The sequence below is a fragment of the Musca vetustissima genome, unplaced genomic scaffold, assembly GCF_032173495.1.
Source record: "Musca vetustissima isolate MV318-11 ecotype Yass unplaced genomic scaffold, APGP_CSIRO_Mvet_v1 utg978, whole genome shotgun sequence".
NCBI lineage: Eukaryota > Metazoa > Arthropoda > Insecta > Diptera > Muscidae > Musca > Musca vetustissima.
Window position 1 is genome coordinate 289,334 of NW_026882773.1, and position 25,333 is coordinate 314,666.

The following is a 25,333-nucleotide window of genomic DNA, read 5'->3' on the forward strand; positions in this document are numbered from 1 at the left end:
AAAAAATATTTTTAATTTTTTTACTAAGAAATATACCGTAGATTTTTTATTCGAAAAATTATTTCCGAATTTTTTTCTATTCGAAAAAAAAATATTCCAAATTTTTTTTTCTATTCGAAAATAATTATTTCCGAACTTTTTTATTACACGTCCCATATATTACTTTAAAATGAAGCCACCTAAAATGTGAATGATGAACCTCCTTCCACATAAAAACATTCTTTTGTGTTTGTTATATAAACTGTATATATATACAGTATTTTAAGTGTTACATATGTACAACCATATGTATTACTTTCCAATTTTTTATATATTTTATTAATACCCAAATAAATTATGTTTAATTAGTTTATGATTAATGTTAATGGTTCGTTTGTACAAAAACTATATAAAACCATAATATATATATATATATATATATATATTTCTATAATTAATATATAACAAATAAATACATTATATATTGAAAATAATGAAAAATAAATAAATATTCAATCTTCTTACCTCCAACACTTGAACCATTCTGTTGTGAATACAAATTCTGTTGGGCTGTCTGTGGTTGAGGTGGATACAATTGGGGTGGACCTTGTGGTGGTGGCCCGGCGCGGGCAGCGCCCGGAGGCACTAAGACCGGAGCGGGGCTAACAAGGCGCATTGGTGTTCCCGTACGTGGTCCCATGACAAGCGAGCCGCTTTGATCAAAGAATGCCGGTATGACCTGAACAGGGCGATCGATTATGATGTTGATGATGACGATGGCGATTGAAGTACGACGTTGCCATGGGAGTGTGGTACAACAATTTCATTGATTTTTACAAAAATAATTTGCGTTAGATTGTTTTTATTTTTTTATACAAAGTTATTTTAGAGGTTAATATTCATGTATGGGAAGCAGGAAAAAGCAAAAGGGGTTAGGGTTTTTTGGTTTGGTATGGGGAAGAGAGAAGAAGAGAAAATATATATTTTTTGTTTAGGATGTGGTTATTAATAAGTTTTTTTTTTATAAATAATATATACAAAATATTGTCATCATGTTTACAATATTTTACATATTTTGGTTTTCAAAAATAAAAATGTACAATACTTTTTTTACAATTTATTTTAAATAAAAAAATCATTTATCTCACCTGATAGGATTGATTTTCGGCGCCCTGCTGTGATGGTGTCAACGGTCTACGCGGCTGTGTGCCCTGTTGTGGTATCAAATTACCCGGATACATGCCCCATGGTGCCACACCATAATATTGGGGCATTTGTGCTGCTATTAGACCCATATAGGGTGCTGCATCTTGCCCAGGATTGATGACATAGGGTGCCGCTTGTTGCGCAGCATAGGCAGCATTCTGTTGGGCAGCCAAAAATTGTTGTGAGGCAGCAGCCATTTGCATTTGTTGCGGTTGCATTGTGCCATTTGGTGCACCAGGCTGTGCTGCAGAGGTGGCCGCCGCAGCGGCTGCAGCTGCGGCCGCAGCATTCGTGGCAGCAGCAAGACCGGGATTCTGTGAGCGGAAAAGTTGCTGGAACGGGAGAGGAAATAAGTAAAAAATTAGATAAAATCGTTGATTATTTGTTTTTTTTTTTAAATATTTTTAGAAATATGTATTTTTTTGAAGAACTGTAAAACCAAATATATCAAATGCAAATAATTCAATACAAACTAAAATAATTTAGAATTGTTTACTATAATTTAAATTTGTTTCCAAATTCTTTTCTATGCGAAAAAAAAATTATTTTCCGAATTTTTTTCTATGCGAAAAAACAAATTATTTCCGAATTTTTTTCTATGCGAAAAAACAAATTATTTCCGAATTTTTTTCTATGCGAAAAAACAAATTATTTCCGAATTTTTTTCTATGTGAAAAAACAAATTATTTCCGAATTTTTTTCTATGCGAAAAAAACAAACGAAAAAAATTATTTCCGAATTTTTTTCTAGGCGCAAAAAAATTATTTCCGAATTTTTTCCTATGCGAAAAAAATTATTTCCGAATTTTTTCCTATGCGAAAAAAATTATTTCCGAATTTTTTTCTATGCGAAAAAAACAAATTTCCGAATGTTTTTCTATGCTAAAAAAATTATTTCCGAATTTTTTTCTATGCTAAAAATGATTTCCGAATTTTTTTTCTATGCGAAAAAAAATATTTCCGAATTTTTTTCTATGCGAAAAAAATTATTTCCGAATATCATGTCTATGCGAAAAAAATTATTTCCGCGAAAAAAATTATTTCCGAATTTTTTTTCTATGCTAAAAAAAAAAAAAAAAATTATTTCCGATTTTTTTCTATGCGAAAAAAATTATTTCCGAATTTTTTTCTATGCGAAAAAAATTATTTCCGAATTTTTTTCTATGCGAAAAAAAAAAAATTATTTTCCGAATTTTTTTCTATGGGAAAAAAATTGTTTCCGAATTTTTTTCTTTGCGAAAAAAAATTATTTCCGAATTTCGGAAAGTGATTTTGAATCTTGAGTAATTTTTCTATAGGATTTTTATTTTTGTATTATCCTTATAAGAATTATTCTTCCTATCTTTACTAAACTTAGTTTAATTCGTGTTAAGGCACTTCAGCCTAAAATCCCACTACACTTTCTTCCACATTGTAATAATCGCCTTCTAAGCGATTATTATCGCTTCAATGAATTCCTGTCACTTTTAGTTTATATCCAAGTTGTTGATGTTGGCGTTGTTGTTTGTTTTGTATTTTCTTTTCGTAATCCTTTTTGGCATGAATGTAGGTCATGACATTTGACATCTGTTGCTGTCGCGTTGACTTAACTCGAAACGACTATTTGGGCTGGGCAATAATGATGGCAAATAACAACAACGACGTTAGTCGCTAGCTAGGCTGTCGCTGGGTGTTATTGTCACGATGTCAAGGCAAATGGAAAAACTAGTTTCTAAAACAATTTCCTCATCCCGACCAACTCACCATCACCACCACAAAACGCCACCAAGCAATGGGTACTTATTGTCAGATGTTTCCTTAAAGTTTGATAATTATTTAAGTTTAAATACAATTTTCTTGTGAAAAAAAATGAAATAACGCCAAAGGAAGAGAAAGTTGCTAAAGGAAATCATATTTTTGTAATGACAAGGAGTGAGCCATTGTTGTTGAGTAGTTGACGTCGACAAGGCTTAATGTTTGAATTTTCAATTTCCTTTTATTTTCTTTTCTTTTCGTTTTTTGTTCATTTGTTTTTATTTCATTTCTCTTATTGCTGATATTATTTAATAATATGCTCCCCAAAGTATGCAACGTATTTTGTTTCTCAGTTTCTTTTGCCCCCTTGGGTTAAACTCGACAATGATTTCATAAGTTGTGAATAATTTTTTCTCGTTCTTTTTCTCTTCATGTTCTTTTGCTCCTTTGCTCATTTACATTTTTCTCTGATTTCTTGTGGCTGTCTGATTTTCTGTATTTTTCTTCTTTTTTCCATTACGTTCTTTAGTTTTAATGTTTTGTGCCTGGGTGTGTGTGTGTGTGTGTGAGTACACGCTCGTCGGTCTCCTGTGTACTTAAATATTCAATTACTTGTGTGCCCATTGTTTGCAAGCGTCTTAATAAATTAAAATGTTATGGGTGGATGTAGATGTGTGTGTGTCTTTGCGAAAGAGGAAAACGTGTGCAAGTAGAGGTGGATGGATGTTATACCTGGTGTAGTTTTTAGCTCAAATTCTGGGTGGGGTCTTTGGCATAATTTCAGGCTTAGTTGCGTATGAAATGTGACACAACTAAAATGCAAAGGGGTGATGTGGTTCTTCTGTGCCATATTTTTGTGTTTGCCATTATTTCCATGCCTTATTTCATGGCTCAAAGAGAAAGCACATTGTTGTCGTCGTCATTGAGACACATTGTTGTTGTTGCTTTGTATATTGTGAAAATGTGACTACCCAAGATCATATAACACAATAATTGGTACAAGGTATATTGTATTTTGTTGTGATTGTATAATTCATGCAACAATACGCACAAAAGTATGCAATTATTTTATTATTGTTTCTGTTGTTTTTTTTTGGGGGGATATATTTATGGCATATACGGGGTAGGAAGGAATAAATGTTCAAGGAAATGTGATTTTAGAAATTAGTTTAGAGGGGTGAATGGAAATCTAAATTTATAATAAATTTAAAATTAAGATATACAAAAAAAAATCGGAAGAAATTTTTTCCGTATAGAAAACAATTTTTTCGGAAAAACATTTTTTTTCTAAATTTGAAATTTATAATGAATTTATAAGATATAAAAAAAAAATCGGAAGAAAAAATCTGAACAATTTTTTTCGTATAGAAAAAAATTCGGAAATAATTTTTTTTCGCATAGAAAACCAGTAAGGAATGTAGTAAAGTCGGACGGGGCCGACTTTATGATACCCTTCAGCACTTTGGGTATATTCAACAGATGAATCCTAAAAGACGTTGCATTTTTAAAGGACCATAAAATAAAATTTGATCCATAAACATGTCATTCTGCAACCGATACTACATTTTTGATTTGGTCAGATATATAAGCTATATCTAAATCTGAACCGATTTTCAGGAAACTTAACACACATAATTCTGGACCTAATTCATTACGTTGCGCCAAATGTTGTGCAAATCGAAGGATATCAAGGGACTTTGGTGAACCATTTACATTAAATCGGACGAAAATATATATGGGTGCTATATCTAAATCTGAACCGATTTTCAGGAAACTTAACACACATCATTCTAGACCTAATTCATTACGCTGTGCCAAATTTCGTGCAAATCGAAGGATATCAAGGGACTTTGGTGAACCATTTACATTAAATCGGACGAAAATATATATGGGTGCTATATCTAAATCTGAACCGATTTTTCCCAATTTCCATAGGGTTCGTCGTTGGACCTATGCCAAATTTCATCCAATTCGGAAATAAAATTTTTCGCATTGAAAAAAATTCGGAAATAATTTTTTTTGCGTAGAAAAAAATTCGGAAATAATTTTTTTTCGCATAGAAAAAAATTCGGAAATAATTTTTTTTCGCATAGAAAAAAATTCGGAAATAATTTTTTTTTTTTGGCATAGAAAAATATATGGAAATATTTTGTTTGCATAGAATAAAGTTCGGAAATATTTTTTCGAATAGAAAAAAATTTGGAAATAATTTTTTTCGCATAGAAAAGAAATTCGGAAATAATTTTTTTCGCATAGAAAAAAATTCGGAAATAATTTTTTTTCGCATAGATAAAAATTCGGAAATATTTTTTTCCCCATTGAAAAAAATTCGGAAATATTTTTTTCCCATTGAAAAAAATTCGGAAATAATTTTTTTTCCCATTTTTTTGCATAGAAAAAAAATTCGGAAATATTTTTTTCGGATAGAAAAAAAGTCGTAGATATTTTTTTCGCATAAAAAATATACGAAATATTTTTTTTCGCATAGAAAAATTTCCAAAAAAAATTTTTTCGCATAGAAAAAAATTCGGTAGTATTTTTGTTTGCATAGAATTCTACCAATTTTTTCGCATAGATTTATTTCCTACACCAAAAAATTATATTTATATTTTTCTTGAAATTTTCATAACCACATCGTTATCTTAAATAATTATTTTCGTGTATATTTTTCCCTAGGAAAACACTTAATGGAAGATGTTCGCTCGTGGTGTATCTCTCTCATTGTATAAGCATAATAAAACAATAATCTTACCCGCGAGATTTCCTTTAATGATACTTTAACACATTTCAGCCTAAATGTAGGCAGTGGTTTTTATTGCTTTATTTTGGCAAACACACACAGTAGTCACACATTCACTTGTGGTTTAGTTGAATTTTTATTACATGATTGGGAGGAAATACAATGAACTGTGTGCCACAATAACGAAAAAAAAAATAAGATTAACGATTATTGAACACCATGGTAATGTGAAAAAGCCTAAAAATATACACCGAATATGTTATATGACAATGGAAACAAATATACCTTTTGCTTTTAAGGATAAATGTACTCTCGTGTTATAATATAATAAAAATGGAAATGTATGACAATAATGGTAGTATTACTGTCACGCTCAGTTGCAAAAATAAAAAAATGAGTGTCTTGTCTTTGAAGTATATTTTTAGGCATATGAAGAGGAAACGTGAAGACTACCTGTATCAAATATATTTTTTTGGTTTGTTGGTAATAATATAATAAAAAATCTCCACTCATCCACAACCGTTTAAAAAATGGACTACTCCTCCCCACCTCCCCTCTATTCAACAATTTCAACTGTTGCCAAGCATCATTGCCTACCACCTAATCATTTTGTTGAAATCAAAATCAAAGTTGCTTAAAAACGAAGAAGCAACACATGTTGATGTGATTCCATTTCACAGTTCAAATCCCTTGGCAAACTCATATATAAATTTATTTTTTTTCTCGTTCTCTCCTCCCCCTTGTTGAGCCTTAAGATATGCCTTGTTTTTTAAGATTGTATGTAGTCAAGCGTTACATGTTTTATTTTTTTTTGTTTCAGTTTCCCCCCAAAGCATATTGTTAGGCGGGGAAACTGCTATACCTCTAAATGTTCGGCATATTTTTTGCTGCCGTTTCTTTTTTTTCAAAGCTCTAGCAGGGAAAAATTAATTTTTAATGTTTATCGATTCGTCCGTTTGCTCCTCTCCTCGAGTGTTGTTGTTGTTTTTTCCTCATTTCGAAAAAATAAAATAAAAAAGTATTTGTTTAGTTATTATGATTTCCTCCGGTTGGTTTGTTATATTCCACATCGCATAGCCAGTCATGCTCGTCGTCGACGTTTTATTTTTTCTGCTTCTTCTTCTTCTTCATCATCATCTCATTAATAATTCACATTTGTTTTGTTTTAATTTTGTAAAAAGGAATTTTTATTAGGATTGCAACAGTAGAAGGGTGTGTGGGTATGTGTGTGTGAGTGTGTTATTTTTTCGCTTGAAACTTTCAACATTTATATACTCGGGCTAAATGTGTGTTGTGTGTGTGTGTTTGGCTGTGTGTTATTCTTGGGGGAATAAGTGTTATTTTAATGTGAAACAATTTGTAGTATACTTTTGGGAGCAAGCATATGATGTGATGCGGATAGAGAGAGCGAGTTGCACTCGAATTTAATATTTATATGGTATTTTAATGGGTGTGTTGTGTTGAATGTTTTTTTTTTTTGTGATTTATGGAAAAATAATATTTTCTTTTCTAAACAGACAATGAGAAGATGGGAAATTAATCAAATTGTTTAGGATTAAAAAAATCAAGGTGAAGATTTCTTAAAAGCATTTTCAAAGATTAACAATAGATTAACAATTTTAAAAAGTTATTTTTTTTAAAAAGTTATTTTTTATTATCCAGCGTACTGTGTGTACGACTGAAGCCAATGGTCAATGACATAATTGGACCATACCAATTCGGCTTCAGACCTGGCAAATCCTGGAAAAACCCCACGAAAAACACATAGAAACATTCCACCTATTCGTCGACTATAAAGCGGCATTCGACAGCCATATCCGTTCAGTGGTGTATAAAGCCATGTCTGCGTTTAGCATTCCTGCAAAATTAATTCGGCTATGCAGGATAACTTTAACTGGCACAAGATCAGCAATTAAAGTCGGAAAGGACCTCTCGGAGCCCTTTAATATCGAACGAGTATTCAGACAAGGTGATAGTTTGTCGTGTGACCTTTTTAACATCCTGCTGGAAAAGGTCATATGAGAGGCAAAAGTGCTCGCCTACGTCGTTGACATCGACAGAATGGGTCGAACATTGCGAACGATAATAGCCACCTTTGAACAAATTGAGAAGCAGTCTGCCAAAGTGGGTTTGGCAGTGAACGGCGTTAAGACAAAGCTGATGGTATCAACGCGCAAGACGTCCAGTAGACTGGGACTAACTGTGGAACTTGAGAACTACAGCTTCGAGGTAGTGAAAGATTTTATATATCATGGTACCGCCATAAACAAAACGAATGATATCAATTTTGAAATTCGGAGAAGGATAGTGATGGCCAACCGATGCTACTATGGTCTGAGCAAAAAACTCAAAAGCAAGGCCACCTCCTACCAGACCAAACTCACACTCTACAAGACGCTGATAATACCCGAGCAAGCAGATGAGGCAGTTCTTGGAGTGTTTGAGAGAAAATTTCTACGAAAGATCTATGGGCCGATCTGCGTTGACGGTGAATATCGCCGTTGAAGGAACCATGAGATGTACCAACTATTCTCGGACATCGACATTGTTGGACATACTGAGCTGCAGCGACTACGTTGGCTAGGTCATGTTGTGAGAATGGATGAAGATGCCCCAGCACAGAAGGCATATAAAAGCGAACCAGTTGATGGTTCACACAGAAGCGGGAAGGCCACAAAAACCATGGAAAGATCAAGTCGAAGAAAACATTGCCGGAAATGGTCTTTCAAATTCGAAAAACTGCGCAAAAGACCGACACGCCTGGAAATCTTTTCTAAGCTCGGCTTATGAAACGAAAGTTCTGTCACAAGCCAGCTAAGTTATGTTAAAGAATTTTTTTAAAAATATTGTTTTAAGGACCTTACAATGGCGTGGATTTTTTAAAAATACTTTTCGATGCGTGAATTTTTTTTTAAATTTTTTTTTTAAAAACCTAAAAAATGCATTGATTTTTTAAAATTATTTTTCAAATACCAATCAAAGGCGTGGATTTTTTTAAATTTATTTTTCAAAGACCTAACAAAAGCGTGGATATATTGTTTCAATGACATAAAAAAGGCGTCGATTTTTTAAAAATATTTTCAAGGCAAGAAATTTTTAAAAATATTTTTTCAAGGCGAGGATTTTCTGAAAATATATTGAATGCGGGGATTTTTTTTTAATATTTTTTTTTTAAAGTAAGGATTTATTAAAAATATTTTTTCAAGGCGAGGATTTTTTAAAAATATTTTTTTAAGGCGTGTATTTTTTCTTATAAATATGTCTTCCAGGCGAGGATTTAAAAAAATTCAAAGCGAGGATATTTTTTAAACATTTTTCAAGGTGAGGATTTTTTAAAAATATGTTTTCAATGATTTATAGATTTTTTTAAAAAATAATTTTTAAGATCTACCTACTGGTGTAATTTTTTTTTCTAAAATAATTTTGCAGGGTCTACCTGTAGCCGGGGATTTTAAAAAAGTTTTTTTTTATTGGCTTTAAATTATTTAAAAATTATTTAAAATTATTTAAAAATATCTTTCAGGGTCTACCTATAGGTGTCGATTTTAAAAATATTTATTCAGGTTTAACATATAGGCGTAGATTTTGTAAAATTATATTTATAAACCCGTGATTTTTGTAAATATTTTTTAAAGTTTTTTACGTGAGATCTTTAATTAAGTTTTTATTTTTTAAATGTTTTCTATAAATCTATTTTTTTTTCTTACCCACCCCAATATTCACCTTTGGTGGCAAACAAACACCTTCATCTATCATTTTTTTAACCTATACGACGACGATGTGTCAACCTACATTTCAAGGCCTAACAATGAAAATTGCGAATTGAGAGCAAGCAAAGAAAAAAAATTAACAACAACAAGACAAAATGAAAGAAAACCTGTCGGCCTAATACTCCTTCAGAGATGTTTAAGCAACAAAAAATGGTGTCACAACGACAAAAAATTCACCTAGTCATGACCGGATTTTTCGTTTTTTTTTTTGCGATTTCCTTACAAGATTCCCACAGGCTGGTTGATTGGCTAGTTCGGTATGTGTGCGTTTTTTTCTTCGTTTTTTTTCTCTCTCTACATCTCTGCCAATGAAATCTTACTGTTCACAATTTTTACCAATTAAGATGACAGTTAGTCGGTCATCTCTCTCTGTACTGACTGACAAGACACATCTAGAGAGTTGGCTAGTCGGGACTAACTGGTTTCAGATTGTTTGTTTGGTTTTTGCCTTTTTCGAAATGTATGTGTGTGGCGTTGTTGCTGTTGTTGCACCAATAATCCAATTTTCCACACACTGCTTGCTGTGTGTTGAAGAAAAAACTTGCATGAAAAATAGACTTTCTTATATGGGAAAATTGGAGAAAAAAAATTGCACAAGGGGAGAGAGTTGGTTGGGAAAATTACTATTTTTCTTCTTTTTGGTATTTGTTATTTTTCAAATGGCATATATGTAATTATGGTAGCATTTTCATTGGTTTAAAGTATGTGGTCAGGTTAATCAGTTTTCTTTTAAATGATTTTTAAAATGCAATAAAATAAACCTGATTTTACGAAATAAAAAAACTTTCATTTCTTGGAAGCTTGGAGTGATCATGATGATATGCAACATTGTAATAAAAAAGTGTAGATCTACATCAAAATAGTTTCAAGGCGTGGAATTTTTTAAAAATATTTCTGGAAGAGCGTAGATATTTTATAATATTTTTGGATTTTTTTTAATAAATAAATTTTAGAGCGTGGATGTTTTAAAAATATTTTTTGAAAATATAAACTATTTAAAACATAATTTAGGAAAACTATCCACAAGCGCGAATTTAAAAAGAAATATATTTTTTATAATATACAATCCTTAGTTGTTCAAAAAAATTATTGGGGGACTTAAGTAGAAAGATTTTTTTTTTTAATGTTTTCATGAGGACTATTACTATGCGTGTATTTTTTTTAATATATCATGTGGGCTATTACTATGTGTGGATTTTCCTAATTTTTGTGGGCAGGGCAATCTATAGGCTTGGACTTTTTAAAATTATTTTTTTTTTTTTGAGAATTATCCACAAGCGTAGATTTTTAGAAATATTTTTCAGGGCACAGCAACAAGTGTTGATTTTTTTTAAATATTTTTCGGTGTGTGCTAATAAGAGTAAATTTTTAAAAATATTTTTCGAGGTCTACCAACAAGCGTGGATTTTCTTAAAATTATTTTTTATAGACTATTTAGAAGCCGGAATTTTTTAAAAATGATTTTCTATATTTTTGTTATTTGAATTTTGCCTTGTAAGGGCAGTGATCATTTGAAAGTAATTTTAAGTGATTATTTATACTCTTTCGAGTCGAGCTTGATGATCTAAGTTTTGCAATGAAAAGGAAAGCCAGGAGAAGAACCTACGTACCCACCATTATGCGACGCGTTTCGCCGTTGGTTAAGCGGCTCATCAGGCATATGGGGCTATATGGCTTTACAAAGGTCGTACGTTGATAACTTGTATTTATTCCGCCCTGCTTTTGAAAAGGACTGTTCCGAGAATGAAGACAAATGTCGAACTTTGACAAATTTGAATTTAATTCGTATATGCAAGTTTCGAATCAGGGCGGAATAAATTTTTAAAAATATTTTTTGAAGGATTCTTTAAAGGTATTTTTGAGGGACTATTGCCAAGCTTGAATTTTTAAAACTATTTTTTGAAGGACTGTTACCAAAAGGGGAAGGCACGATTACCATAATCGTGATTTTTGAAACACATTTTTGGAGGTCCCGCATGGATTTTTTAGAAAATAATTTTGAGAACTATTTACAAAAGTGGAGCTATAATTTTTTTTAAATCTTGATTTCACAGACTTTAATGGCTGCGTTTTTAAAATATCTTTTTGATAGCTACTCCAAGCTTGAATTTTTTTGAAAGCCGTTTTGCAAAACTGCCCAAAAGAGTAGGTTTTTTAAAAACATATTTTTTCAAAGTCTGTTTATCGGCATATATTTTTTTAATTTTTTTTGGGGCAATCAACAAGCATGGAATTTTTGAAAGCGTTTTTTTTTTTTGCTACAATTTTGAATTTTTTGAAGTGTTTTTGGTCGATTGCGTGAATTTTCTTTTCAGATGTTAACCTAGATTATTGAAAGTTCAATCGAAACTCTTATCACCCATCTTCTAATACGGGTTATCGGGTATATCCTTATCATCAAATTTGTATTCATTGCAAATTGTTGTAAACTTTTAAGGACCACTTTTTGGGGTGTTTATTACATAGAAGGATATTTTGTAACTGTCAGACACTTTGACATTGGTAATAAACTAAATGAAATGTAGGCAAAGAAAATGCAAGAAGAAAAAAATCATGATTTTAAATTCAAATGCAAGGGGAATAGAAGAAGAAATTGAAGAGCTATAAAGAAGAATTAAATCGTAATGCAATAAATTTGAAATTTAAGTCAGTAGAATTTATGGGAGATTTTGGATATAGAATGAAAAAAAAAATAAATTAAAACTAAAAATAGATTTTTAGGAGGATTGGATAGTCGGTCATATTGTCATATTACCCAATACGTGAATGAAAATATTTAATGTAAATGTGTATACAGTTATTATGAACTAAAATCTAAACATCGAATCGGAAAAATTTTTATTAATTTTTAAATAATTTTCGCCATAACCATATTTCACTGTATGTTATTAAAATCAATTAATTTTTCTTCATTATTTTTAAAAATTATCTTCTTATTTTTTATTCTAAACGTAATTGATTTATAAACTGTAATTATGTAGCCTACTTTAAGGCTTTAAACATTCCCCGCCTGACAAATTTATTGTTTTTCATGAAATAAATACCAGCTTATTTTGCCACTAATTGAATTAATTTGTGTGACCACTTTAGAGTCCTTAAATGTACATTTTCTTGGAAATGTAAAAAACAAAATTAAATTTTCTTCTTCGTCCGCCGCCGCACAAATGACAATTTCTGTGGCAGGGATAAATTGTTATAGCCATGGTAAGTAAGACCAACAAAAAATATGTCATAAAAAAGGGCATACTTAAAAAAAAACACACACACACACACACACAAAACAAGGACACTATATAAAAATTCTATTAATTCAAACCAAGGAACAAAAGGAAAAAATAAGAAAACAATTATTCCCGTCTCTCATCTTCCTCCCACCACCCCTCATGGCACATAAGCCGCAGGCATATACGATTTAATTGAATAAATTAAATATAAACGAAATCGCATACAGCAACTATAGCAAAGTGAAAAAGTGACCACGAAGGAACAAGGCAGATATTCAGGAAGGAAGAACTAGGGTGACAACTGGACATTGTAACAAGTCCGCGTTTCTCTTTTTTTGGGGAAAAACACAAGAGCCTCTTTACTTTATGGAAAAACATAAACTGGCCAAGCGAAATATTTCGCATACCGAATGGAGGGGAGGAGGCACATGAAAAACAGAAAATAAAGTTACATAGAGAAACAAAAGGCCCGAAAAGAACATGTACAGGATAATAACAACAACATCAACAACAAGTGCACTAAAAGCAATATAGTGTTTAATATTATCAAGGGGAAACAAGGACAGTTATGCCCGAAATATTGAGGACCATCAAAGCTAAGATAATTGTGGAAAAATTTTAAAAATATTTTTTTGAATTTTTTTATATTTTTGGCAGCACTATTAAAAATCTTAGATTTTCAAAGGATTATCCACAGGCGTGGTCTTTAAAAATATTGTTTGAAGAACCTTCATGAAAGGCGGATTTTTTTTTTAAATATTGTTTTGGAGGACCATCAACAATTGTGGAGTTTTTATACCCTACACAACTATGTTGTCAGGGTATTATTTTGTGCAGCCACAAGAGGAAATATTGGTCCTTGACCCACCGATACCGATACCTTGACCCACCTATACCGATCGTCATATCTCGACTAGCTGAGTCGATCTAGACATGTGTGTCTGTCCGTCTATTATAATTCGTAAGCACGATACAGGCAACAGTTATGGACCAATCTTCACAAAATTTTGCATGTAGGATGGGTTTTGGCCAATGAAGACCCCTATTGTTTTTGGTAAAGATCGGTTAATATTTAGTGGATGAAATGGACCAAAAACTTTATTTTTGTCCGTTTTTCTGGTCGCTACAGAGGCCGCAATTATGACCCAAACATTGCGAATTTTTACATGGAGAAGGTGATCAGGCCAAAGAATAAGAATGTGTGAAAAATTACAAAATTTGTATTCTATAGCGTATATATTTACTCCTGAAGGACATAGAGCCGATAAGTTGATAGTATATCCAAGAGGAATGGTTGGCCATTAAATTGATACCAATTATATTGTCGTATGTAATCGGATGTGGGAGTTACACGTAAATATTTACAGGTGCTTACGTATTCAGATACTATTTAGTAAACCATTAATACACTAGAGGTCGGAAATATGGCCTGATCGCTCTGAAATGTTCCATGAGGTTCCAGTTATGGTTAAGCACAACGCCCATCACCGATCAGATAATAATGTTGGGATGAAGTCGACCGAAAACTTATTTTTTTGTTTCGATTCGGTCTATAGGCTACAATTATAAGCTGAACATCACAACACAAGCCACGGTGAAAGGAATCTGGACAAGTAATTAGAAGGGTTGTACTGAACATTAGTAATATTCGGAAAATATGTCAGTGTAAGGAAGGACTGCTGTTGATCTCAAATCGGGCAAGAGGATGAAACTATCACGAAATATTACCCAGGCTGGGAATAAAAATAATTCGGAAAATATGCTGTTGACCTCAAATCGGGCAAGAGGATGCAACTATCACGAAATATTGCCCAGACTTGGAATAAAAATCTGCAGAAAGATAGATCAAGAGTGTGCAAATATCGCGAAATATTGCCCAAGCTCAGAATATCGAACCACAGAAAGTTAGATCTTCGTGGAAGTTGTGTAGGGTATCGTATGGTTGGCCCCGTTCGACTATACGGCTCCGCTCACTGCTTTTAAAATATTTTTTCAAGCTCCAAAATTGATGTTGATTTTTAAAAAACTCTTTTTAAAGTTCCACAATAGGCGTGAATTTTTAAAAATATGTTTTTAAGTTCCACGATATTTTAAAAAATATTTTTTGAAGTTCCAGAAAAGGAGTGGATTTTTTTAAAATAATGTTTGGAATTTCTTAAACTATTTTTTTCGAGGGCCTACGGTAGCCCGTTTTTTTTAATTTTTTTTTCAAGGCCTACAGTAGCCAGACTTTATTTTTTAATGGACGTACATTAGCCAGAATTTTTTAAATTATGTTTTCAAGGACATGCCAGACTTTTTTAAATTACTTTTTCAAGGGCTTACAATAACCAGACCTTTTTTCTTCATGGACCTACAGAGCCAGAATTTTTTAAATAAATTATTCAAGGACCTACGCTAGCCAGAATTTATTCTAATATTTTTTTCCAATGACCTACAATAGCCAACATTTTTTTAAATTATTTTTTCAAGATCCAATACAATCTTGGATTAAAAAATATATATTTTTTTGAATGCCTATCCCCATTTTATTGTACCTTTGGCAGGACACTGTTAATATATTCTCAACATTGTGTCCTGTATTTTATTGGACAAAATACACACACACCATTCCATTCTTAATATTGGTTGCCTCCACTCTATCATTAGTACATGATGCATGTACAGACACACGCACACACATATATAGATATATGCTAAGTTTGTGGCAAAAGTCATTGTAATGATGGTGGACTGTAATAGTGGTCATGTGGCATAGTCATAGCCCGCAACAGCAGCAGCTAAAGGATGACCTCATTTATATTTCACAAGTTGACCATATTTACATGTTCAGACAGACAAACACACACACTCATGGAGAAAGGTACAATCAAATGAACATCTACACATGCATATGTGATGACGGTGTGTACAATACAAAGTCAAAAACGAAAAAAAAGACACAGAGCCACACATACAAATGCACATAATTGTACAATTGTATTACATTACATACAACACATGTCGTGGATACGAAAAAAAAAGAATATTGTAGATAGTTATGCACGTACAGGAGGTTAATACCTCTACAGGTTTGAAGATAGCCAAACTTGGGCAACATTATGAAGTGAACATACTCACACACACACACACGTGTCCTTCTTTTTAGTGACATAATTTGAAACTATGGTTGGTTTTCCTACATTTGTAGTAGCGAGAATAGATAGCAGAGATAGATGAGAACGACACATGTCATTGGTGTGCACGACTGTCTGTATGTGTGCAGATGTGTGTGTGTGTGTGTGTAAAGTCATTGCAAATGTCAATGTATTCAGAAGACCGACCTTCCTTTTATTGTTTTTGTTTGCTGCTGCTGCTGCTATTGTCATTGTTTTGATAGCTGTTTAGTTACTGTTGTTTTTTCTTTCTCCACTGGGGAAATATATAAACATTTTGTTCTACAAGTAAGGCGAGGTGGTGGGGGCTGGGGGTCTTTACTATGGCAATTAACTAAGTAATTTTTATTAATGCCAAAAACAGACCCTCGTAAATGTACTGCCACAAACAAGGTACAACTAATGTGCAAAAGAAAATAAAATGGCAAAAATGTATTTTACTAAAAACACAAAATTGTATGTTATTATCCTATTTGTGGGGATATTTTTGGGGGAATAAAGATTTTTGGTGGGGGGAATAACGAAGATTTTCTAAATATGTAGAAACAAACCAAAATGAGATTATCTCACCATGTATGCGTGTGAGTGTGGGGAGTAGTAGATTTTTTCTTTCTATTTATGTGACCTTCTTAATTTCAATTTCATTTTGTAAATTGAGACATAAACATGTTAATTGATATTAAGTTGCAGGGATGTAAAAGAGAAGAAACGGACAATTACCAAAGGGAAGAAAAATAGAAGATACTCTAAGAGGACAATTCTCTAAGATGTTGAATGAAATAGAGTTTGGTTAATTTTTCAAGGACTTTCATAAGCGAGGAGTTTTTGAAAATATTTTTGGGTCCCTCAATAGGCTTGGATTTTAAAAAAAATATTTCTTAAAGAGGTTTGGATTAAAAAAAAAAAAAAATTTAAAGAGGCGTGGATTCATAAAAAAATATTTTTTAAAGAGTGGATTTTTTAAAAAAAATATTTTTTAAAGAGTGGATTTTTAAAAAAAAAATATTTTTTAAAGAGGCGTGGATTTATAAAAAAATATTTTTTAAAGAGGCGTAAATTAAAAAAAAATATATTTTTTAAAGAGGCGTGTTTTAAAGCCACTAAGAGGTATGGATATTTTAAAAAAAAATAATTTTTAAAGCCACTAAAGAGGCTTGGATTTAAAAAAATGTTTTTTAAAGCCACTAAAGAGGCTTGGATGTAGAAAATATTTTTTAAAGCCACTAAAGAGGCTTGGATTTCAAAGAATATTTTTTAAAGACACTAACGCTTTTTCTAGGTCCCTCAAAGCGGTGGTTTTTTTTAATATCTTTGGGTCCTTCAAGAGGCGAGGATTTTTTAAAAAGTATATTTTCAAGGCACTCAAGAGGCGTGGATTTTTAACAAATATATATTTGCAAAGCAACTCAAGAGGAGTGGATTTTTTAAAACATATATTTTGGGTACCTCATTGCCGAGGATTTCCATCAAGATGCGTGATTTTTTTTTTAATATTTTTCGAAGTCCTTCAACAAGAGTGGATTTTTTTTAAATATTTTTCGAAGTACTTCAACAAGAGTGGATTTTTTAAAAAAATATTTTTGGGTCCCTCAATAGCATCGATGTTTGAAAAAAAAAATATATTTTTTGGGCATCGATTTAAAAAAAAATATTTTTGGGGTACCTCAAAAGTTGTGGATTTAAAAAAAAATAATTTTAAGCCCTTCAAAAGGCGTGGATTTATTACAAATATTTGTCTATGCCCATCAACAGGCGTGGATTTATTAAAAATATTTGTCTATGCCCATCAACAAGCGTGGAGTTTTTAAAACTACTTTTCAAAGAACTACCACAAGTCATGGATTTAAATGTTTTTTCAAGAACTGCCACAAGGCATGGATTTAAATGTTTTTTCAAGAACTACCACAAGGCATGGATTTAAAAACAATCAAGAACTACCACAAGCCATGGATTTAAATTTTTTTTAAGAACTACCACAAGGCGTCGATTAAAAAAATTCAAGAACTACCACAAGGGGTGTTGCTTGTAATAGTCTTTGAATAAAATATTTTAAAAATTAAAAAATATATATTTTTGTAGGAGCTATTGATGGTCCTTGATTTTTTATTTATTTTCTATTGAGGACTAACACATATTCAATTTTTTTTTAAAATTATTTTTAGTGGTCTTTATTTTGTAAGTTTTTTTTCCGTGACCCCCAACATTAGCTCCCTTATTTCTTTGGAAAAACTTACTTATATTTATTATTTTCTATTTCAAAAATATGTTGCCTACTTTTAGGCGTTCTCTTTTAAAATTAATAACCCACAATCCTTTCTTGGAAAAAAACAGCACAACAAAATTAATTTTTCTTTATTTTCCAATTTACAAAAACCCATTCTTAAACATATTTTTTAATTACTTTTTGTTTCAAGTTTCAAACGTTTCCAGACATTTCTGCTCAAAGCCAGCCAGAATTAACGCTATTAGATACAATAGACGCCAAGGTTCTATAAACTTTTAATGTTTGGAGAAAAAAAACAAAATGCCAAGCGAAAACGATGACTTAAACCAATGCAGGAATAGCAAAAACAAAAACAAAGGAAAATAATAAAGAAATGAAAACAACAAACTCATTTACATTTTTATAACCTCAACTACGAAAAAAAACCTTTAGAGTCAAAGCAAGGACCTTACATTGGACATCCGTCTACCCTACCACCATGGCTGCTTCTGCTGCCAAAGTAGTATAACACTTAATATCAATACGAAATTAATTGCGTAGAAAAATAATTACCACAAAGTTTAACTATAAACTTTAACGTATTTCCATTGCCACACACAGCGGGGAGGAGGAGGAAATGCTAGACAAAATACTGGAAATGGCTAATGTCTCTCCTGCTCAAAGTCGCAATCACAGTCTGGCCCCAATATAGCAGCGCTATTTTTTATGGAATTTTCATTTTTACTACAGCACATTCATTGTCTTTTTTCCGTTTCTGTTCTGTTTAAAAGTAATTCACCCAAAATTGGGAAAAACGCTAAATTATGTGCAGAAAGACATTTATCAGAGTGTCAAGAGCATAAAAAGGCTAACACACTATGGAAGAGAGAGTAGGAGAGGGAAAGAGAGATAAAGAGAAAAAATCTACAAACCAACGGAAAGAACAATAATGTACAACAACGAGAATGAAGGAATAAAAAAAATCAGGACAAATGGCCCAAAAAGGAGTAGGCGGCAGATAACATAAAGATAGTATGCCCCAACAACAACAACACCAAAATCTCAGAAAAAAGGAGACATTGAACGGAAAACTGTGATAAGCAGCAAAAGGCTACCAACAAATACAAATGTAAGAACAGCATTTTGTGGATATGTGGGTGTGTGTGGCTCCTGATAGATCCACAAAAATTGGCCCAACTATAGTTTCGTATAGGCTGGCAGAGAGAACGAATGACTGCTGCCACCACATTGTAATGTTAAATGTAATTAATTACAGCAGCAAGTGTAGCGAGTGATGAAAAAGGCACAAAGGAAATACGATTTTTTGTTCTTGGTCAGGATATAACTGTCAAATGGAATTTAAAGCACAACAATTTCCCAAGAGACAACCAAAAAATATACTACGAAAAAATCGATATAAAGTAAATTAACTAAGGAAAATGTAACAGACCCTAAAAGTAGGCAATACATTTAATGAAGCAAATTAATAGTGGAATTGAGGAAGACAAAAATAAAGGATTTTTTTTAAACCTCGACACAATTTAAGGGATTTCAAAAAGTGTCCTAAAAGTAGGCAACATTTTTTGAAAACGTAAATGAAAGCAGGCAACCTTTTTGAAAAAAATTTAATATAAATATTTTTTCCTTTTCCAAATGCGAATTGAAATTTACTGTGGCCATGTTACAAGTAACGATTTAAATTAAATAAAGAAATTCCAATCGAGCCTATAAATAGGCAATATATTTAATGAAGGACGGAAAGACTATAAAAAATATTTCTTTCTAAAGAATTTTTTAAAATTAAATAAAAAATACCTAAAAATAAGCAAATTTCTTGAAAACTAAAATAAAAATAATGTTCCTATTTTCGAAGGGAATTTTTTGAACCAAATTAATAGTGGAAATGAGGAAGAACAAAAGGCAGACATTTTTATACCATACACAATTTGTTGTCGGGGTATTATAGCTTGGTGCGGCCCCAAGAGTTTCTAACGCCGCGAAATATTGGTCCTAGAACCACCTTTAAATATACCGATCGTCATATCTCGACTAGCTGAGTCGATCTAGACATGTGTGTCCGTCCGCCCGTCTGTCCATTATAATTTGTAAACACGATACAGGCCACAGTTATGGATTAATCTTCACGAAATTTTGCATGTAGGATGGGTTCTGTCCTATGAAGACCCTTATTGTTTTTAGTACAGATCGGTTAATATTTAGGGGGTGAAAGGACCAAAAACTTTGTTTTTGTCCGATTTTATGGTCGATCCAGAGGACGCAATTATGGCCCAAACGTCGCTTTTACAGGGAGAAGTGTATCGGGCCAAAGAAAAAACATGTCTGTTTTGATAGCGGGTCAAATTGACTCTGACTTTTGTGTGAAAAATTGCAAATTTTATATTCTATGGCGTATATATTTACCCCTGAAGGACATAGACCCATTAAGTTGATAGTATATCCAAGGGAAGGAGTTGACCTTTAAATTGATACCAATTATATTGTCATATGTACTCAGATGTGGGATTTACACTTAAATATTTACAAGTGCTTACGTATTCATATATTATTTAGTAACCCATTACCACACTAGAGGGCGGAAATATAGCGCTGATCGCTTTGAAATGTTCCATGAGGATCCAGGTATGGTCAAGGACAACGCCTATAATTTTCAATGATGATCAGATAATAATATTGGGATGAAGTGGACCGAAAACTTAATTTGTTGTGTTTTTTCGGATCGATCTATAGGCCACAATTGAAAGCCGAACATGACAACTGAACCCCCCGTGAAAGGAATCTGGACAAGTAATTAGAATAGCTGTACTGAATATTTGTAATATTTGTTGACCTCTAGTCGGCCAAGAGAGTGCAACTATCGCGAAATATTGCCCATGCTCAGAATATAGAACTACAGAAATTTAAATTTTCGTGGATGTGGTGTAGTGTATCATATGGTCGGCCTGTCCGACTGCTGGTCCGGTCACTGGTCAACATTTTTATTTGTTTTTATGTTTTTAGAATTTAAAAAATACCTAAAAGTAGGCAGCTTTTTTTAATGTAATACATTGCAAATGCAAAAATGCCGAAATTCGGAAGCTACTGTTATAGGGAGGCTACTATAAAAAATGGAACAATATTGATAAAATTCTTAGAGGGTTTGACTACCTAATGACAAATTCAGTTGAAAAACGTCCTCCGAATACCCAAAACAACGAAATTTAGGAAATATATGGAAGCTGTACCAAAACATGGACCTGTATGTTCCATTTTCAATATCATACATTCTAGGAGCAAGACAATATATGCTACAAAATGTGAAAGCTCCATCATAAATATGGCGAGCATTATCATGATTAAAATAATAATAAAAAAAACTACCTAAAAGTATGCACCACATTTTATGTAAGTAACAAGTAGGCTTTGAACGCAGCTGAATGTCAATAACTATAATTTGACATAATTATTAATTATTTTTTCTCACATTAATTTCATATAATTTGAAGAAATTAATACCGCTGAATTTTATTGCCTACTATTAGGTGGTAATAAAATTAATATCTTTTTTAGTATTTAGTTTATGTTTAATCAGGTCATAAAATTTTGTAAATTCAAAGAAAATGTATTAGTCTCGACATTTACTTTTAAGAAATTAAATTAATGGCATATATGGTATGTGTCATGCCTAAAAGTAGGCACTAAATTTATTACCGATATCATATAACAAATGAGTACATCATTTACAATACAAATCTAAGGAAACACGTTTATTTCCGAATTATTTGATAACATTTAGTTAATTTTTAATACTTATATTAAAAAGCATGCCTAAAAGTAGGTAGCATTTTTTTTTTAAATAAAAATTTTGTAAATTTTTTTTGTAATCGAACTAAGAAAACACGTTTATTTCCGAATTATTTGATAATATTTAGTTAGTTTTTTAATACTTATTTAAATAAGCATGCCTAAAAGTAGGCAGCATTTTTTAAATAAAATTTTTGTAAAAGTTTCTATTATAATCGAATTTTTACTACAACTCCTTTAAATAAAATTAATTTTCCCAAAAAATAACTACACATGATTTTTTTTACTTTTAAAATTTATTGCATACTCTTAGGAGTTAATTAAATTAATTTTCAATTTTTTTTCGTTATTTAAATGCATTTCCACCAAAAAAAGTCATAAAACCTCGGAAATGCTAAGGAAAGGTATTAGCCACGACATTTGTTTAAATGGAAAATTTAAATTGATGGGCTTTATGGTAGTTAGCTGTAAGGTAGTTCGGGGGTGGAGGGCAAGAAAGAAATTCACAAATGTCTAATAGCAAATAGCACTCTATTATGTGGTATACCATACCAGCCAGTCTTAATTGCATAAATTATTCTCGTGTTTCCGTGTTTTGTTTTATTTCTTTTTTTTTGCGTTTTCATAGAAGTTGAAAGTGAATTTTTATGACTCTTCTCTGGGGCACATTCCTGTTTTTTTATTTTCTTCTTTGCCTAAGTGGTCTTTCCATTATATCAGCCTGCTTGAATAGAAGCCCAAATTCCCCCATTAGAATATAGAAAGAAAAAAAAAAAACAGGGAGTGTTATTACTAACACATGCCTAATTGCTTAGGCATTACGAATAAATAATCGAGACCCAAATTACTAGGGGCCAAAATCAGTAACTCACTCATGGCAGTTAAACCATCAACCACCAAGGAAAAGCTATTTTATTACCCGGCTGTTGTGGTGCCAAGAAGGAGAAAGAGACGAAGAAGGTCGAAGCGAGCGGAAAACCAATGATTATTATAATGACTTTCATGATAAACCATGAAAAAAGACAACAACACAACTGTGAATAAATTATTGATTTCAAAATTTTCCGGTGGCCAGCTAACACCCTTCATCATCCTGCAAATCGACACCTTATGGTGACAACAAATTCATTATTAAAAGTTTTGAATAAATTTGTGGTTTCTGTTTTGAATTGGGGTTGCATATTTTATGGCTCTATAATTTTTTTTCAAAATAAAAGTGAATAAAATTCCAAAAAAATCCCATAGTTAATAGTTTATTTTGTTTATGATCAAATTTCATAGGAAATTTATTAACCTCAATAGATTGATTGAGTGAGTGTTTGTGTGTGTGCTCTCAAGCATAAAATTGATTTGTGGTGTATACATTTAGGGGGTGTTTTTGGGAAAACAATCCATAAAATGGGGGGGAATTTATGTCTACATTTAGTTTTATAAATTATCTTGAAATAAAGTGTTCGATTTTTATTGATCTATGGAAATCGAAAACTATTAGAAAACCACACAAACACACGCAACAATAAATTAATTGTTTTTTTTAAATCATTCTGAGTGAGGAAAATAATATTCACACACACATAGAGACACATAAAATATAGTTAAGGGGACAATTTTATCTGAGATCTGTAGAGCTCATCAAATATTTATCTACATTATCCCAGAGGAGACATTGAACGGAAAACTGTGATAAGCAGCCAAAAGGCTTCCAACAAATACAAATGTAAGAACAGGCTTCTTCTGGGAGGGTGTGTGTGTCTCCCGATAGATCCACAAAAATTGGCCCACTATAGTTTCGTATAGGCTGACTGAGAGAACGAATGACTGCTGCCACCACATTGTAATGTTAAATGTAATTAATTACAGCAGCAAGTGTAGCGAGTGATGAAAAAGGCACAAAGGAAATACGATTTTTTGTTCTTGGTCAGGATATAACTGTCAAATGGAATTTAAAGCACAACAATTTCCCAAGAGACAACCAAAAAATATACTACGAAAAAATCGATATAAAGTAAATTAACTAAGGAAAATGTAACAGACCCTAAAAGTAGGCAATACATTTAATGAAGCAAATTAATAGTGGAATTGAGGAAGACAAAAATAAAGGATTTTTTTTAAACCTCGACACAATTTAAGGGATTTCAAAAAGTGTCCTAAAAGTAGGCAACATTTTTTGAAAACGTAAATGAAAGCAGGCAACCTTTTTGAAAAAAATTTAATATAAATATTTTTTCCTTTTCCAAATGCGAATTGAAATTTACTGTGGCCATGTTACAAGTAACGATTTAAATTAAATAAAGAAATTCCAATCGAGCCTATAAATAGGCAATATATTTAATGAAGGACGGAAAGACTATAAAAAATATTTCTTTCTAAAGAATTTTTTAAAATTAAATAAAAAATACCTAAAAATAAGCAAATTTCTTGAAAACTAAAATAAAAATAATGTTCCTATTTTCGAAGGGAATTTTTTGAACCAAATTAATAGTGGAAATGAGGAAGAACAAAAGGCAGACATTTTTATACCATACACAATTTGTTGTCGGGGTATTATAGCTTGGTGCGGCCCCAAGAGTTTCTAACGCCGCGAAATATTGGTCCTAGAACCACCTTTAAATATACCGATCGTCATATCTCGACTAGCTGAGTCGATCTAGACATGTGTGTCCGTCCGCCCGTCTGTCCATTATAATTTGTAAACACGATACAGGCCACAGTTATGGATTAATCTTCACGAAATTTTGCATGTAGGATGGGTTCTGTCCTATGAAGACCCTTATTGTTTTTAGTACAGATCGGTTAATATTTAGGGGGTGAAAGGACCAAAAACTTTGTTTTTGTCCGATTTTATGGTCGATCCAGAGGACGCAATTATGGCCCAAACGTCGCTTTTACAGGGAGAAGTGTATCGGGCCAAAGAAAAAACATGTCTGTTTTGATAGCGGGTCAAATTGACTCTGACTTTTGTGTGAAAAATTGCAAATTTTATATTCTATGGCGTATATATTTACCCCTGAAGGACATAGACCCATTAAGTTGATAGTATATCCAAGGGAAGGAGTTGACCTTTAAATTGATACCAATTATATTGTCATATGTACTCAGATGTGGGATTTACACTTAAATATTTACAAGTGCTTACGTATTCATATATTATTTAGTAACCCATTACCACACTAGAGGGCGGAAATATAGCGCTGATCGCTTTGAAATGTTCCATGAGGATCCAGGTATGGTCAAGGACAACGCCTATAATTTTCAATGATGATCAGATAATAATATTGGGATGAAGTGGACCGAAAACTTAATTTGTTGTGTTTTTTCGGATCGATCTATAGGCCACAATTGAAAGCCGAACATGACAACTGAACCCCCCGTGAAAGGAATCTGGACAAGTAATTAGAATAGCTGTACTGAATATTTGTAATATTTGTTGACCTCTAGTCGGCCAAGAGAGTGCAACTATCGCGAAATATTGCCCATGCTCAGAATATAGAACTACAGAAATTTAAATTTTCGTGGATGTGG

General features: G+C 32.1%; 1 protein-coding gene across 1 annotated transcript in view; it reads right to left on the reverse strand.

Annotated features, from left to right (window-relative positions):
* LOC133329450 (maternal protein pumilio-like) overlaps nt 1–25,333 on the reverse strand; it is a gene marked incomplete at its 5' end in the record, with an annotated part of 94,792 nt that overhangs the window by 31,561 nt on the left and 37,898 nt on the right. The window contains 2 exons of the mRNA XM_061537923.1: nt 505–718; nt 1,128–1,517. Of these exons, the coding sequence (XP_061393907.1) occupies nt 505–718; nt 1,128–1,517 (604 nt within the window). The remainder of the gene's footprint in view (nt 1–504; nt 719–1,127; nt 1,518–25,333) is intronic.